Source organism: Catharus ustulatus, chromosome 2 (genome assembly GCF_009819885.2).
Source record: "Catharus ustulatus isolate bCatUst1 chromosome 2, bCatUst1.pri.v2, whole genome shotgun sequence".
NCBI classification, from domain to species: Eukaryota; Metazoa; Chordata; class Aves; order Passeriformes; family Turdidae; genus Catharus; species Catharus ustulatus.
The window spans coordinates 59,060,865-59,076,069 of NC_046222.1; the positions used below are offsets into that span (position 1 = coordinate 59,060,865).

General features: G+C 38.4%; 1 protein-coding gene across 1 annotated transcript in view; it reads right to left on the reverse strand.

The window, feature by feature from the left end:
• RB1 (RB transcriptional corepressor 1) overlaps positions 1 to 15,205 on the reverse strand; it is a 71,344-nt gene that overhangs the window by 30,729 nt on the left and 25,410 nt on the right. The window contains exons 11-17 of the mRNA XM_033052045.1: positions 14,803 to 14,874; positions 12,137 to 12,224; positions 11,569 to 11,685; positions 10,825 to 10,881; positions 10,705 to 10,736; positions 10,550 to 10,626; positions 10,126 to 10,328 (exon numbers count right to left, since the gene is read on the reverse strand). Of these exons, the coding sequence (XP_032907936.1) occupies positions 10,126 to 10,328; positions 10,550 to 10,626; positions 10,705 to 10,736; positions 10,825 to 10,881; positions 11,569 to 11,685; positions 12,137 to 12,224; positions 14,803 to 14,874 (646 nt within the window). The remainder of the gene's footprint in view (positions 1 to 10,125; positions 10,329 to 10,549; positions 10,627 to 10,704; positions 10,737 to 10,824; positions 10,882 to 11,568; positions 11,686 to 12,136; positions 12,225 to 14,802; positions 14,875 to 15,205) is intronic.

Genomic DNA, 15,205 nt, shown 5'->3' on the forward strand with positions numbered 1-15,205 from the left:
CCAGTTCCTGTCATACAGCTGCTCATAAAGCAAGCCCAGCTCTTCCTGTAAGAAAACTGAACTTACTACAAAATTAAAACAAACAAACAAAAAAAGAACCCTTCACACATTTTCAGGTGTTTTATAAAACCTACCACATTGTTGAAAAACTAAAAATTCCAGAGCTGAGAGTTTAGATTTTAAATAATTATTTTTTTCTACTTAAGAAGAGTTTTTTCTACTATCTCTACAAGAGAAGGGCCATTCTAGTTCTATCAGAACTAAAAGCTGTCCAGCAATAAGAAGGGGCAAATTTTCTGTAGTTTAAAACCTCAGAATCAAACCACAAGCTATGACAAAGGAAGGCCTCTAGGAAAGTTCTAACCCCTTTATGATAAAAAAAATATTTTTGCACACACATAGCTTTAATATTTCCCCTAGCTCTATCCTTCTTAAACAGTGAGTTCCTGCCTTAAAGAACAAAATTCTTAAACAATGCTAGCAACAGGAGGCACCCAAAATTAATGCAACCATCTTGGGAAAATATTAAGTCTACCTCACATGAAAACAACTGTGGCTAGGTTAACTCTGCTTTTCAGATGAATTCTGAGAACTACTGCTGCTTTATGAAAGGAAGTCAATTGGAAAAGTTTATTAAGTACATAGCAAAACATGGACAAAAATGAGAATATCAAGGGTGAAACAAGTACCTTTTCAGCTTAACAAAAAATATGCTTCATTAATGAAATCAAATCTGAAAACTGCTGGACTACTTCAGTTATTTTACACTTCTCACATGTGAAAGACAGTTTACCACATATACTGCATGTTATTGTATTTCATATGCTGCCCTGGGTAGCAAATGCCAAAAAAAAAAAAAAAAAAAAACTCAGCAGCAACTACTGTTCAGATAAGATCTAAGTTCCTCCCAGCTGCTGGAAGGTGCAACATGCAGGCAGAGAGCGTGCCAAGCACGGGCTCTGGTGTGGGCAGGGTGACTCCCAAAGGGAAAGCACAGGGTGCTGGCAGCCCAGGGATGTACCCGAGCCAAGTTCAGACCAGGCAGAGTCTACTCGGGTGAGCCTCCAGCCTCTGCTCAGGGGCTCAGGAGATGCAGCTGCAGAGGCTCCACACTCAGCATTTACTAGCCTGCACCTACCTCATTCTGGCAGGCAAACCCAACCAAAAGGAAAAGCTTCCACCAAACCTAGAGGGATTACCCTTCTGAAGGATGGAGAACACCATATCTGCTCATATCTGTGAACAGGGGCATCCACATCCCCCACAAGGGCTTTTTATTACTGGAAAGTTACTGTAAGATAGTGATAGAGACACATAACCGAAATACTATATATATACAGTATAAAAGCAGGCACAAAAGCACTTACTGACCTACAAAAATGCAATTCAAACCCTGTGCTTTTATACATGCAATAACTTAAAGAAAGTGCAGTAAGAACAGAAACAAAAACATCTTCCAATACCATATCATTTGACAGTTTGACACGATAGTAGTATCACCTTAAGCGCTTGAAAATTGAACACACAGTTGGAAAAAAACCCCAAATCTCCACATTAGAGTGGGTTTTTGGCACCCACTTTGCTTCTTGACATAAACTAATTTTACCTTCCATAGAAAAGTTACCAAGACAGTGAGTCACAGGACACAGCAATAAGGAAAGAAGCATAATAAAAGGTTGCGACAGTTATTCAGGACTTTGGCTCAGATAACAAAGGCCAGACCAAAACAAAAACAAAATCAACCAACCAACAACACTACCACCACCTCAAAAAACAAAATGGAACTTCATTGTATTAATTTTACCAGTTTCACTACAGAGATTTATAAAACTACAAAGTTAGAGAGCATAGTCCCATCCAAGGAAGGATCAACAGTCAAAAACCGTACCTCAAGCTTTATTTACTTTTGTATTTAAGGAGAGTCACATCAATTTTGCAACAATTCAGCATGATTTTACAAAACTGAAGAACTGCCAAGATACCTCCCTGACTTCTAATATATTTTTCCCTCATGGGCAACCTTTAAACATTCCTACTAAGTATTTACAATGCACATATAGCAATGTTGTAGGATGAAAAGCTGAAGTTCAAACTACCTAGGAAACATAGTAGGACTAAAAACAAATTCCTACAGCTGTGATATGACCACCAAAACATTAAACAGTATTAAAATAACTTCTTTTTTTTAATTAAAATTTTAAGACCCCAACCATTTGAAAAGCAAGGATTCCTAGAAAACTATTTCACTATTCCTTGTTACTTCTAAGGCAACCTTAAAGAACAACAGACTAAAGAAAAGTCTATCATGTTAATGCAGACTTATTTCTGTGACTAAACCTGTACTTGGTACTGGTGTACAGACAAGTGAGATATCTTTATGATGCACCAACAGAGCAGGCAGCTCCACTGAGCACAGCCTATAAATCCCAGCTCCCTGTCACAGCTGTAAATCTATAACCAGAGAGATCCTGACACAGCCTGGGTACATGACCCCCACGTGAAAACACAGCAGTGGTTACAGGCAAGATACACAGCATAAGCAGCCACCTAAAGCAAACCTAGGCATAATTACACAACCACCTCTTGCTAATCTCCCTTTCATGCTTTAAAGAAGGCATAAACACAGTTATGAAAAGTAGAATTTATCATATGATTTGCTCCTACTAACTTTAACAGACAGAAACTATAGATCTAGCCTAGGTTTGTCATTGAGACAGATGACAGTGGAAAGTGAATAATCCCATTGTAAAATACCTGTTTAAAATAAATCGAATTAACTGCTTCCTGGAAGTACAGTTCTGTCTCAAGTACAGTGGATACCTTAATATCTAAGTTATAGAGGTAGGATTTATATCCCCCTAATCAGAGAAACTCTATACCTTAAAGCAGTAGATGCATTAGGAGAAAGCTTAAAATCCTTAATCAAGAATGGCATCTAAATGTCACAGAATGAAAACTCTGCATAGCTGCCGTGTCTTAGTAATCCCTTTGGTCGTGTTTGTACTTGAAGCAGGAGCATCTTAAGGGTTGGGCTGACTTGGTATACCTGCAACAGATAAACCTGTTAACACTGCTAACATAACCAAAATCCTCCAGTCCTACTGAGTGCTTTACACACTTTGTGAGTGCCTACCAAGAAGTGAATACACTGTCAACACAGACAAAAGCAGGAAACACAGGACCTCAGCTTTAAATATTCTGGTTTCTCTTCCAGTAGCCTAGAGGATTTGCTCAAATGGTAACACCCAACCATGAATAACAGCTTGAGTCATCTTCACAATAAATAGGAGTGGCAGGGAAGATTTTCAAAGTGATGGGAGAGAACAGTGAAGACTATAATTCCCTATTCTTCCTGGTTTTTCAATTTGCCTTCAGCTGCTAAGGCAGATAAAAGTTTCAACCCTCAAAAAACACAGCCTGGTTTTCATTAAAGGAAACTCTTCAGGAGTACTAGAAAGGCATGGAATAAACACACTTACATACATTATTTAAGCATTTAATAAAGAGTGTGTTTATCTACAAAGGTAAAATGAAAAAAGCATATAAACATAAATATATTAATATATTTTTATTACATAAATATATTAATATATTTTTATTACACTATGTGGTATTTTCACAAATACTCAAAAAGCAATCATCTTACAGACTCCTAAAAATGTGCCCTGTACAATAAAGGCAAAATCATAGCCACAGCTGGGACAACTGAAATGTCCTAACCTTAAAAAAATTTAAAGCACATGCAGCAGAATCAGTATGGGCCTTTAGCATTATCACGCCGAGGAGCAGTGGTGGTCGTGACCTCCCTCATCCCACATGCTTCTGGAACACAATCATGATGCAAGCAGAAATATATTTAGTATGTACAGACAGAAAACCTCAAATATGTTCTCAGTTCCTTTTTGAAGGTTAAAGCTGCATACTCCTAATGTATCTTTGGTCAAAAGGAGTGTGGTGAGCATGTGACAAGCCATCCTTTGGAGAACCTTACCATGTTTTGTCCCCTGCAAGAAAAACCCTAAAAATTCCCTATTACAAATCACTGCCCATTGCAACTGCCAAGTTGAGACAAGATACTAGATGCCTAAAATCCAGAAACCCACGAGACATGGGTGATGTCTGCGTGAGCAATCTGATGCCTGCAATTCCTGAGGTGCCTGTCTTTACACTGATGAAGCTCCCTCAGTAGATTGCATCCCTGCCAGTGAGCATGCTTGCAGATGTTGTCACTCTGGACATGCTGAGCGTTTCTTCTGTGCCTAAGGCTGTCCCCCATTGACAAATTAGGTATTCCTGTATGTGAGTAAAGGCAAAGTTTAGCAGGCATGAAAGGACTAGCTGTCCCAAGAGAAGCCAGCTGCTGCGCAGAGATGCGCATGAGTCCTGCAGCCCAGAGGGAACACAGCACAGGAACATGAGCGTGACTCATTTGCCAGCACTGGAGTCACTCATGGTTGAACCCACGACTACATCTGGGGCTGGTAACACAACGAGCCACAGCCTGTCCTGAGGCCTCAAGGGCAAGTGGCAAAGCACAGCTTCCACCCACACAACTACACATTCTCCACTGCTAATCCATACCAGCAGCTGAAAATAGTCCCTGAGCTGCATCATGCCCCAAATCTTGCCTAGGCATTGTCCAGAGGAGAGCTGACAAATGCCAGAACAGTCCAGGGAACACATTACCAAGGATACCCTGATGACTGTGGGGCAATACTTAAGCCCAAGCTATTGTCCCTTCGAGGCCAGTAGTACAAACTCAGGCTCAAACACCCAGCCCTTGCTGCCTGGTCTTACTTGGCTGCCTATCAGAAAGATTTTAGATTCATTCCTTTAACATAACAGTAAACCACTTATCCAGCAACCTAATGTATCAAATATTAACAGTGTGACCATTCCTACTTCTTCCTGATTTAAAAAGGAATCACTTAAGATATCAAAACCAAAGAGGATCTTAAACAGCATGTTTCATATGCTGTTAACCTACTTTCAGAGTAGCTGTAGAACTTCCTGCAGCTGTAGAAATCCCTACTGAGAAGGCTACAAACCAAAGAAAATATATTAACTCCCCTTTCTAGATGCTCAATTCCTCCTTACAAGGAGGACAGAAACCTAAATTTGAAATTGTACATCCAAAGAAAGGCACTAAGCACTCAAGAACAGTGAAATCCACAGTAATTGTGTCCCTGTACAAAGAAAGACCAGGAGGCTGCATAGCTAAGCCTGTACTATTCCAAAGTACTAAGGAGCACTTGCAGACCTGTAACTGCTCGCAGGTTTACCCTGACCTGGATTTGTCTAATTCCTTTTACACAAATCTTAGACATATTATTTAATATTTTCTTCCTTAATGAATGATCAAAGTAGGTCTGCTGTTATTCCAGCTCAGTGAGTTTGTCATATTAAAGCAATAATATATTCTTTGGGAATACACGGTTTTGAGCACGAAGGCACTTCTGCCACAGTGAGCTGCATAATTTAAAAGCAACAGAAGTCTTTGGTGTGGGATGAGGTATTTAAGTATAAACACTGACTACACAGTTAGTTGACAAATACTTATTGCAAATATCGAGTTATGTTAAATCAATGCTGCGTGATAAAACAATTTCACTGCAAATATTGCATTGACAATAGAAACCACAAAAAAGAAGAAGCTAAAAAAGGAGAAACATTATGGAGCACAGTTCAGGCAATGCTACATGAAAGAAGTTATAAATAAAGTAAAGCACACTTGTCTATTTCTACTCATATTTTAACCATTAAGAGAAGTAACTTCATGAAGCCATCTTTATCTTGCATTAGTTATTAAAACTCCAAAACATACCACAACTCCAAATCACAACATATATCAATACTGCTGTTCCTCCCTCCTTAGAAAAATAAAAACACTACTTAGGACACCACGTATTAAAGAGAAATACAGCCAAAGAAGACTACAGTGTCAACAGCTGCAGTGCAATGCACTGCTTTAATTTCACATCTGTTTGTTATTCACACAAAGACAAACATGAAAACCACAGCTGAAGTTACCAGACCAAAGCAGGCTGTGAATGAATTCCCTTTAGCCTGCCACAATGAACCTTCACATTGTGTTCTGAGTTTTTGGAGGGCTGCAGGTGGTGATGCAGCTGACCCTCATCCCTGTTAACAGCAAGAGCTACCACATAACCTTTTATAACTCCAGTCCTAAGGGAAATACCCCTTGGAATACTCCTAGTGCTTACACGGACAAGCCAACGAGTTAACAGAACACTATGGTCTGTAAAGCTAACCAGGAAAGTGTGAAGTGCTTCTGTCTCCAGCTTGCTTTACCTTCAGACAAGGCTGTAGTTGACCTACAACTCCAGTGCAGAACAAGACTTTCACTACCCCAACACCGTACACATGAAAGGGCATTTGCAAGGAGCACATTCTCTAAGCAGCAGCATGAAAAACATAGTACCTTGCTGGTATCTTCCCATTCAGACAGAGTAGAATGGAAGCTGAGGCCAGGAAATAAAGCTGGATTGCTTTTCAGATACAACAAAGCATTTACTTCCTTGAATGGCACAGCAAAACCACCCCACAGGTATTTCACTCAAAACAAGATTGAAAACTGACAGACTTTGTGTTTGATTTGCTTGCCTGAAAACCTGCTCTTCCCTGTTTATTCCTAACAAACTGCAGCAAACAGCAACAATACTTCAGTCAAAGATGTGACATGGCAGTTGACAGGGCTTTCTCTAAGGGAAATTCAGATATTCCGTAATTTGTTCATATAACATTGAGATATTCAAAACAATTACTTTTTTGGGTGGCCACAAAGGAGGTCAAATTCATAGAATTATGGACAAGGCTGAACATGAACTCCCAGACTGGCAGGTAACAAGCTACCTCTTTCACAGGAAACAGATTTCAACTACGGAAGAGTTTAAATTATATTTCTATAAGTACGATAAAAATGAAGCAAAGGCTATTTAGCATCTTTGAATCTACAGTAATTTCAGTTCCCTTTAAAGTTACGAAATCAAAATAGTGCTCAAAATACAGTGAGCACAAATTCATAGTAAAGAAAGAATATTGTACAGTGTATTTCTATTTTGCGAATAAAAATTATGCAGCATTAACATATTCTAAACTGATCTCCACGTAATCTTCATCTGGAAGCACCATAACCTCACTGGTAAATATTTGAGTGGTTATATGGGACTTCTCGTTCCAGGGTCTGATAAGGACTTTTAAAAAAGGAAGTACTTTTCACATGATTTAGTCAGTATGTACTTGCCCCTTTTTAAAAATCAAGAATTATTGAGAAGAACCTTCAACTGGTTTCCACCCTTCATTTTGTCTAGCTATGTTTTTTTTTTTTTGTAAAAGAAAGGATGACCTAGAAAAGTTTCATTTCCTTCCTAAAGCACAGATGACTAAATCAGCTAGCTATGCAAAAGCAATAAACATATTCACAATGAGTGGCTAAGGAGTAGTATATTATCTTCAGAAAACAGTAAAAAACATTCACTTGATGCAGCTTCCCAAGTCAGGTAAAGGTCAGATGCATTTGAGACTTTTCTTTGAGAGAAATTACACAAGGCATTTCTCCTCACAAAAGCTCTGTGTCAAGTAAAACTGCAATAAATTCAAGCTATTTGGTATTAAATTGCTCAATCCTTTTAAATCTCTCATTGAAGTCCTGTTTTTTAAAGCAGTCAGGAGAACGAGCAACAACAGAAGCAGACAAGCCTTGTAATGAAATGCACTACCTGGGAGCGTGGAGGACACAAGAACTAAACAAAAATACATAGCAAGCAAGTGGGGAAATCAAAGTTGCATTAAGGAAATACTTCTAAATAAATGTTTTTCAGAAACATTTTCTATTCTTATTTACTAAGCTAGATGGTTTTGGGTCTTTTTGCATAAACTGCACTCGTTCCATGCTTCTTCATTTTAACACTTTTTTGGGGGGAAAAAACAGCAACAACAACAACAACAAAACAAACAAACAAACAAACCCCAAAAAAAAACCCCCAAAATAAACAAACAAACCAAAAAAAAACCACCAAAAACCAAAACCACTTTAACCATATGAGGACACTTGAACTTTCTCAAGATTCCATCTTTCTTGGACTGTTTACAATTACCCCAAAGAAACTACTTATGGTGAGACATTCTTGAGGAGTAAAAAGGCGGCATCTGGCTTTTCTCTACTCCTTTATCAAGTGTTTGGAGGTTCAGAGGTATTTACTGGTATGAACTACAATTCTCTAATTGCCTGCCCATTCTTGAGGGAATTGCTAATTAAGTAGACACTTGCAAACCTTGTACACCACCGCATGGAGACAATACCCAGACAAGGAACTGCAGAAGAATACAGTAAAACATTCTTTTGTTCACTAGCCAAGCCTTTCTGGGGTACCTCAACAGCCTCCTGAGTCAGCAATGTCAGTATTTTCTCCTTTTTCTGATAAGCTAAACTCTTCAGGCAAAACCAGCCACTATTCAGATGTGAGGAAGGGGTAGATTTTCTGCACTAGAGGACCCATGTCTTTACATTTCTGTGTGGGGCTTCAGATCCTTTGCTGCAGTGACCCAAAGACTCAGCAGGACATTTTGGCACAGATAATGTTTCACTACTCCTCCTCTACTGAGCACTCTGCCATGTACAGCTCACAGCCCTTCCACCCCTCGTGGGCAGCCAGAGGAGGCAATGGAAGCCAGCACAGAATCTTGGGGCACCTGTCCTGGCTGTCACAGCAGCCCTCAGCTTTTATGGGAAACCTGCTGTGCCCTCTGGTGCCAAGCTCCCAACAATGAGACACTCACTGTCTGGAGCCCAGGGAGACCCAGACCTGGTGATATGGAGGCTGGTGAAGCAGTAGGATCCCTGGATACATGTCATGCACATTTCTCTACATCCCCTCCATTGGTTTCCACTCCACGTCCTTCTATGGCACTAGGTGATCTTTGTAGGCCCCTTCCAACTGAACTATTCCATAACACTCATATCAGTCATCCAAAAATAGTACCAAACACATCCCTTTAGAATCTCGAGAAGAGAGTCTAAACATTAAAATACATTCAAGCAGAGCACTCAAAAAAACTGAAGAAATCCTGTTGTTTCACAAAAGCCTGCAACGCCCATAATTTTTGAAAACACAACCCTCTGGATTTTCCAGTCTGAAAGCCCAGATTATTTCCAGAAAGTCCAGTCTAAATTAGATTATCCTGCATGCCTTGTCTGAGTTTTTGGGTAGAAACTGATGAATATGGTGTACTGCTGATTAGTAAGCTAGCTTCAAGGTGGTTTGGAGAAGTTAGCAGGAGCCACTTCTTGTTTGTAGAGAGTAAAACCCAGGTAGTTCAGTACCTCTACCTTTGGTCCTCTTAAGGTTACAATTCCCAAACAACTTTGGCATGATTGCAAGTTTCCTAAAACAGTGTCTGCCTCTCTGCCTCTTAAAATACCCCTTCCTCTCCAGAACTAAAAGGTATGGGATCAGTTCTAAAATGGTTGCTTTATGTCTCTCTGGTGAAAATTACCAGCCTCTATAGTCTCCTGCTTTGTGGCATAAATAGCCTATTTCTGCTTTATAAGTAACAAACAATGAAAAGAAAAAATGTTTGATTTACTGAAATACAGTCTAAAAAAAACAACCCAACCTTCCAGCATTTTGTTTTAATGGCATCCAAAAATACCAAAGTGACTGAAATGCAAAGGACAACGCAAAACAATATTTTAAGTACTATTAGCAAATATATCAGATGCCCAGAACTGAGACCCTATTGCCAAGTAGGAATAGCAACTGGATAAAAATTAACTTTCAAATAAAAGCATATAATTTATTGCTGACTTTGGTACCAAAACACAGTTAAGGGTATTACCCTTTGATTTGTTCAAGACTAGTAAAATGCTGCTGAGTTACAATCATGTAAATCAGCAGACCTATGTTGACTTCTTCCTCCGATATGTTCCCTTTTTCTAAAACCAGAAGACACGCCAAAACTAATCCTGTTTTGCTCTTTTAATTTATTTTTCTACAACCAAATCTCAGCAAGACCACAACTTACTCTACAGAGTTGGGGGTTGCTTCTTTTTTTCTAGATAAGCACATTATACAAGGGCAAACTCTACTTTAAAGTGTTACTTACAGATTGCCAAGCAAGAGACTCCATAATTCGATGTTCACAGTGTTCTAGATGCTTTATCGTTTCCCGTGTTAGGCTGGGTTCTGCTCTAATAAAGCTTTCGATCACCTTGTAGAAGTCAAAAGCTTTTAAATCAAACACATTGAGAATCCATGGGAAAGACAAGTCTGTTTCAGCACCAGCACTGTCACTTTGTGAAGCATTTCCTGAAGGGAAAACAGACTAAAATAATCACATATTCTACATTCTTCCACCTTTGAGATGTTTTTTCCTTTTTATATTTATTGAATCATTGCTAGCTCAGACATTTCAGTGAGTTGCTTATTGCATTTTGGGCAGGTTTTTTTGCTATTTACTTTATATTAGAATGGATGGTAACAATTATCAATAAGTAACAGTGAAGTTAAAGACTTCAGGTTTAACTTACTGCCATATGTAGCAATGACAACCTCAACAGCACATGCCAGAAGAGATGTGTGGAAGATGTTATCATTCAGAAGTTTGCTGAAGAGAAAGGAAGTCATTAGTACTTGACTCAAGACTGCAAATAGCAGACTTCAAAAACAAGCTAGGGACAAGTACCTGAAATTCTGCACTGAGAGGCGCTCTTCCTCCTGAAATAAATAAATCAGATGAAACTTGTGAATATTCTTAGTATTTCTAGAGGTACTGCCAGTACTAAAACAGCAGTACTAAACTTACCGACTTCAGCATGGACTCCATTACTTTGTAATAGAGACGCACTCCAAGCTTGTACCTCTGTTAGAATGACAAATTCAGGAATATTACAAGAAGTTTTGACAGAATACAACAGGCAGACTCCCGTGTTTTAATAATCTTGAACATTCTAGTTTTTGACAGAGCTACTATATACGAGTTACAGTCCCCAGTTCCACTGGTCAGTAACACTGGAGAGGCCTCAAGGGCTACTAAGGTGTGTGACTATCCCAACCACATGAAGATTTAACCAAGTGTAACAACATGAATTGTGTTCGCATTAATTCACAGCTAACAGGATAAAAAGCAGGGCTGACAGACAGGAAGGAGACTGTCGAGTACAAACTTGGTTGGGTTTATTTTCCAAAATCCATGTTGAAAGCACAGCTGCTCTCCTGACTTTATAAGGAAGTGAGTCACCTTTGGCAGTTTCAGGCCAAGTTAGCCTAATGAATGTAAATAGATATTTCACCTAATGTGTTTTGCCCAAAACTTTTCCATTTTTCAGTAAAGTACTTCCAACATATTTCCACCCACTTCCTATTGTTCCTTACATATTAAGAGGATTTTCTTAAATGGTATCTTTACAGTGTTTCCTCTATTTGAAAAGCATGCTGTTACTTTACCTTTTTACTGATCTACACTGAATGAGGACAGTAAGTCAGGTCTCACACCAGCTAGTGCTATCTAACAGAGCTCAAGTGAGTGATATTCAACCCAAATACTGACCTGTGAGCCAATTTCAGCCCATCCCTGTCCAATTGCTTCAGCAAATTTCTTTTTGAAGATGTGGTCAAAACTTTCCACTCTTTTCAGGATACTATCCTTAGGGTTCACTGTGCAATTCTAAAAAAGTACAGGAAGCAAATCAGGGGAAGGAAAGACAAAGAAAACACATTTACTTCAAAAACATTTCAATCATTTAAAAGATTAGAAGTCCTGCTTCCCTTTGTAACACTTCTCAATAAGGTCATCAGCATAAATAAAAACGGAATATTTAAAAGAGTGCTGTGCATCTTTTTCTCTTTTTTGTTTCCCTTTTACATCCCCTTTTTTTTTCCATTCAATACATACATAAAAGAATTTCAATATGTAGCTCAGTAACTAAAGTACTTAAGCACTTAAAAGGTTCCAGTACACAACAGTTAGAGAAGTGCTTTCTAAAATGACTCATTACATTTAAACCAACTCAATTAAAATGTACTTTTTCAAAAAAATATGCATCAGATCTACAGGTGTATATTTTGCTTGAATGAATTACAAGAATCCTACACAAATCTTCTTTGTAGTCACTTACATTGAAGTACATGATGAGAGTATCTGATGGTTTATCAGTTGTTGAGTTTAAAATCATGTTCAACTGCTGAATGTTATTCATTGCCACTCTGGAAAAACACAATGAAATGCATAATAAGCTTTAAGGTTGGCTTGACAGTTGCCAGAAACTGAACAGCAAATTCACACAAAAAAGAACTATGATTTCAGTTCTCACTCCAGTTATCAAACAAACAGCTTGGGAAAATCTATTGCACTATGCCAACTACTATGAATTCAACAATACAATTTATCTAATTATTTACACATGGATTGTGATAATTTTAATAACCAAAAGAATGTCTTAATACCTAAGAAATAGTTTGCTTCTTCTCTGGCATTGTTACTTCCTGAATTTTTCATTGTGGTTTTTGGTTTTAAGTAGAATTTTGTGTGTTTAGTTTAATTTTTAGTTACAGAAAAAAAAAATCCATGAGTAACAGAAGTGATTCCCTGTAAGGACCTTGGCAGCTTCCTTTGGACCTGACAGAACCAACCGGTTGGCTAGTTTTGGATACTGACACCCTGTTAAACCATACAAGGGAGCTGAATACACCTCTGTGAAATCACATTTAAAGGTGAGCAAGCCCCAGAAAAAGCTCTTGCTTCCAGCCTTGAGCCACTGAGCCATCCTACAGGCAATGCAGAAAATCATGCGGCTGAGAACAGAGGCAGCCCTGCAGCTGGAACTGAACACAGCAAGGGCCAGAAAACACCCAGAGCAGCCACCTCCCAGCAGAGATCACATAACCACCACAGGCCCAGGTGAGATATTTACTCCTTCAATGCACAGATGAAACTTGCAGACATCAACCCTCTCTCTAGTGACAAAGAAAGGAAAGGCTGAAGACACATAGAAAACAACATGGAGACACTGCGGTCAGTCAAGGAGGAGTCAAATCCCAGATGGCAGGAGAATGAGGAGAAGCCTTAGTCTTGGGCTGAAATTCTCTTGTAAGGCTATGGTGAAGATATAATTGATGCATCAGATTTTTTTTCCCTGTAACTCATGGAATGCATTGGGGGGATGTAGCATTCTAGCCACAGCCATGAAAAGAGGCACTCGTGTTGAAGCAAGCAAACGTAGAAGTAGCTGTGCTCCAATGAGAAGCTTGAACAGAGAGAGATGAAAAAGATGAGAAACCTTGCCCCAGCACAGAAGAAGAAAACCTTTGTTTGCAGAGATAAGAGTTTTGTTTCTATACTAGAACAGCTCATCCTTAAAATTGTACCCCAATAAGCTAAAATGACTCATGGTAGCAGTTGTGGGAAAACTCCACACTGTGGGAGGGACTTGACAATTGCAGATTTTCTGTGTGGCTGCTATTCGTGAAAATTAAAACCATGAGAGAACTGTTTCTTGTGGAAAAGCCTCCATGGTATGGCAAGAGAGACTCCTCTCACTAAATGAACTGAAAAAAAAGACTATAGAGGTGGTAAATTGACTGAAAGTTCCAAGTTTTGTCTCTCTACATTGTCAGTGGGAAAGAAGAGTTGGGGGGAGAAGTATTCTAAAGGTTTATTCTGATTTCTTTTTCTTTTTAGTTCTGTTAATAAAGTTTTCTTATATCCTTTAAAGTTTTGAGCCTGCTTTACTTTTCTCCTAATCCTTATCTTGCAGTAGAAAATGAGTAAATAATTCTAGTGAGTGCACTGTTGTTTGGCCAGTGCTAAACCCACTACAGCTGGCCTGTTTTAAATTTCTGCACCATTTAACCTCAATTTGGCTCATATCACCAGTCAAATAAGTGCAAACCCAACAAAAATGTGTTCAATCATTGCAACTATAGCAGTAAGATGCATTTTTCTTTCATCTACTTGTCACAAAGTATAGGTGAAAATCGCTTCTGTCACAACTCTCCTAATGATAAGGAAAAGCATAAGGACACTGGAAAAAACATAAAATGAAAACATACAACCCATTCTTATTATGCTCATAACTAGTACTTACACCCTTTTTATATATTAATTTCTACCTAAGTGACCAGATACAAATCCACTGATAAAAATTATTAAATTCTCTCCAGTTTCAGAGGGCTTTAAAGCAGATTCTATGAATGTAAGTTCAGAAATATGACACTGTAAGGTAATTCAAAGGAATAAGCGTGCTTTCAGCATATACTATACAGGGTTCTGTTTAAATAGGGAGAGGATACACATTCCACTCTAAGCCGGTGATCAAACCTTTGCTGCCATCTACTGACACTTCTGTGGCTTCATGGAAAACAGTTACTACAGCCCAAACCTAGTGTTGGTGAACTGGCGTTCACATGAATTGCCTTAAATAGCATCAGTTTTGGAAAAATCAAAGCAAAGCCCAAGTGTGGATGGAGAGAATCTAAATATCACTAGACTTTCTCTCAAGATCAAAGCTGGTTTAGAACCATTCAAATTTTTAGCAACACAGAAACTTCATACTCCTGGACTTTCTTAATGTCAAGAACTTTAAGGAAGCATCTTTGCCACTGCTAGAGGGCTTTATATCTACTATAGATAAAAAGTATTGGTGATCAGAACTACAGTATTGTTTACAGGAAAAAACAACAAAACTAACACCATAATTCCTTAAAAATTAAAAAAAGGCTACTCTAAAGATGAGTATTTCTAACTACGATATTAAAAAAAATATATATTTAAGAGAACTCATACCGAACAGGAGTCTGTGGAATATTGATTTCCTCATCAGGATTGTTTTTTAGTGGTGTCCTCTCCAACTGTGAGCTACAGAAATAGAACACAAACTTATGAAAGACTACATTCAACACAATTCAAAAGACAGTGTTTTCTATAAAGACTTATTAATCTGAAAAACAAAAAAGGGGGTAACAGATTTTTAGAAGATCTAGATGACCAATTACTCCAGTTGTTTAAATTCCCAAGTAGATCTGCTTTGAGCAGGATTTTGGACTAGACAAGCTCTAAAGTTTCCTTCCAAGCTTTTTTCTTTTCTAGAATTTTATTTACAAACAGCTTAATTTATATGTAGAGATGGTATGTTGCATTTTAATCCAATTTTAAATTAATGTATTTTCATGGCATAGATAAATTCTGA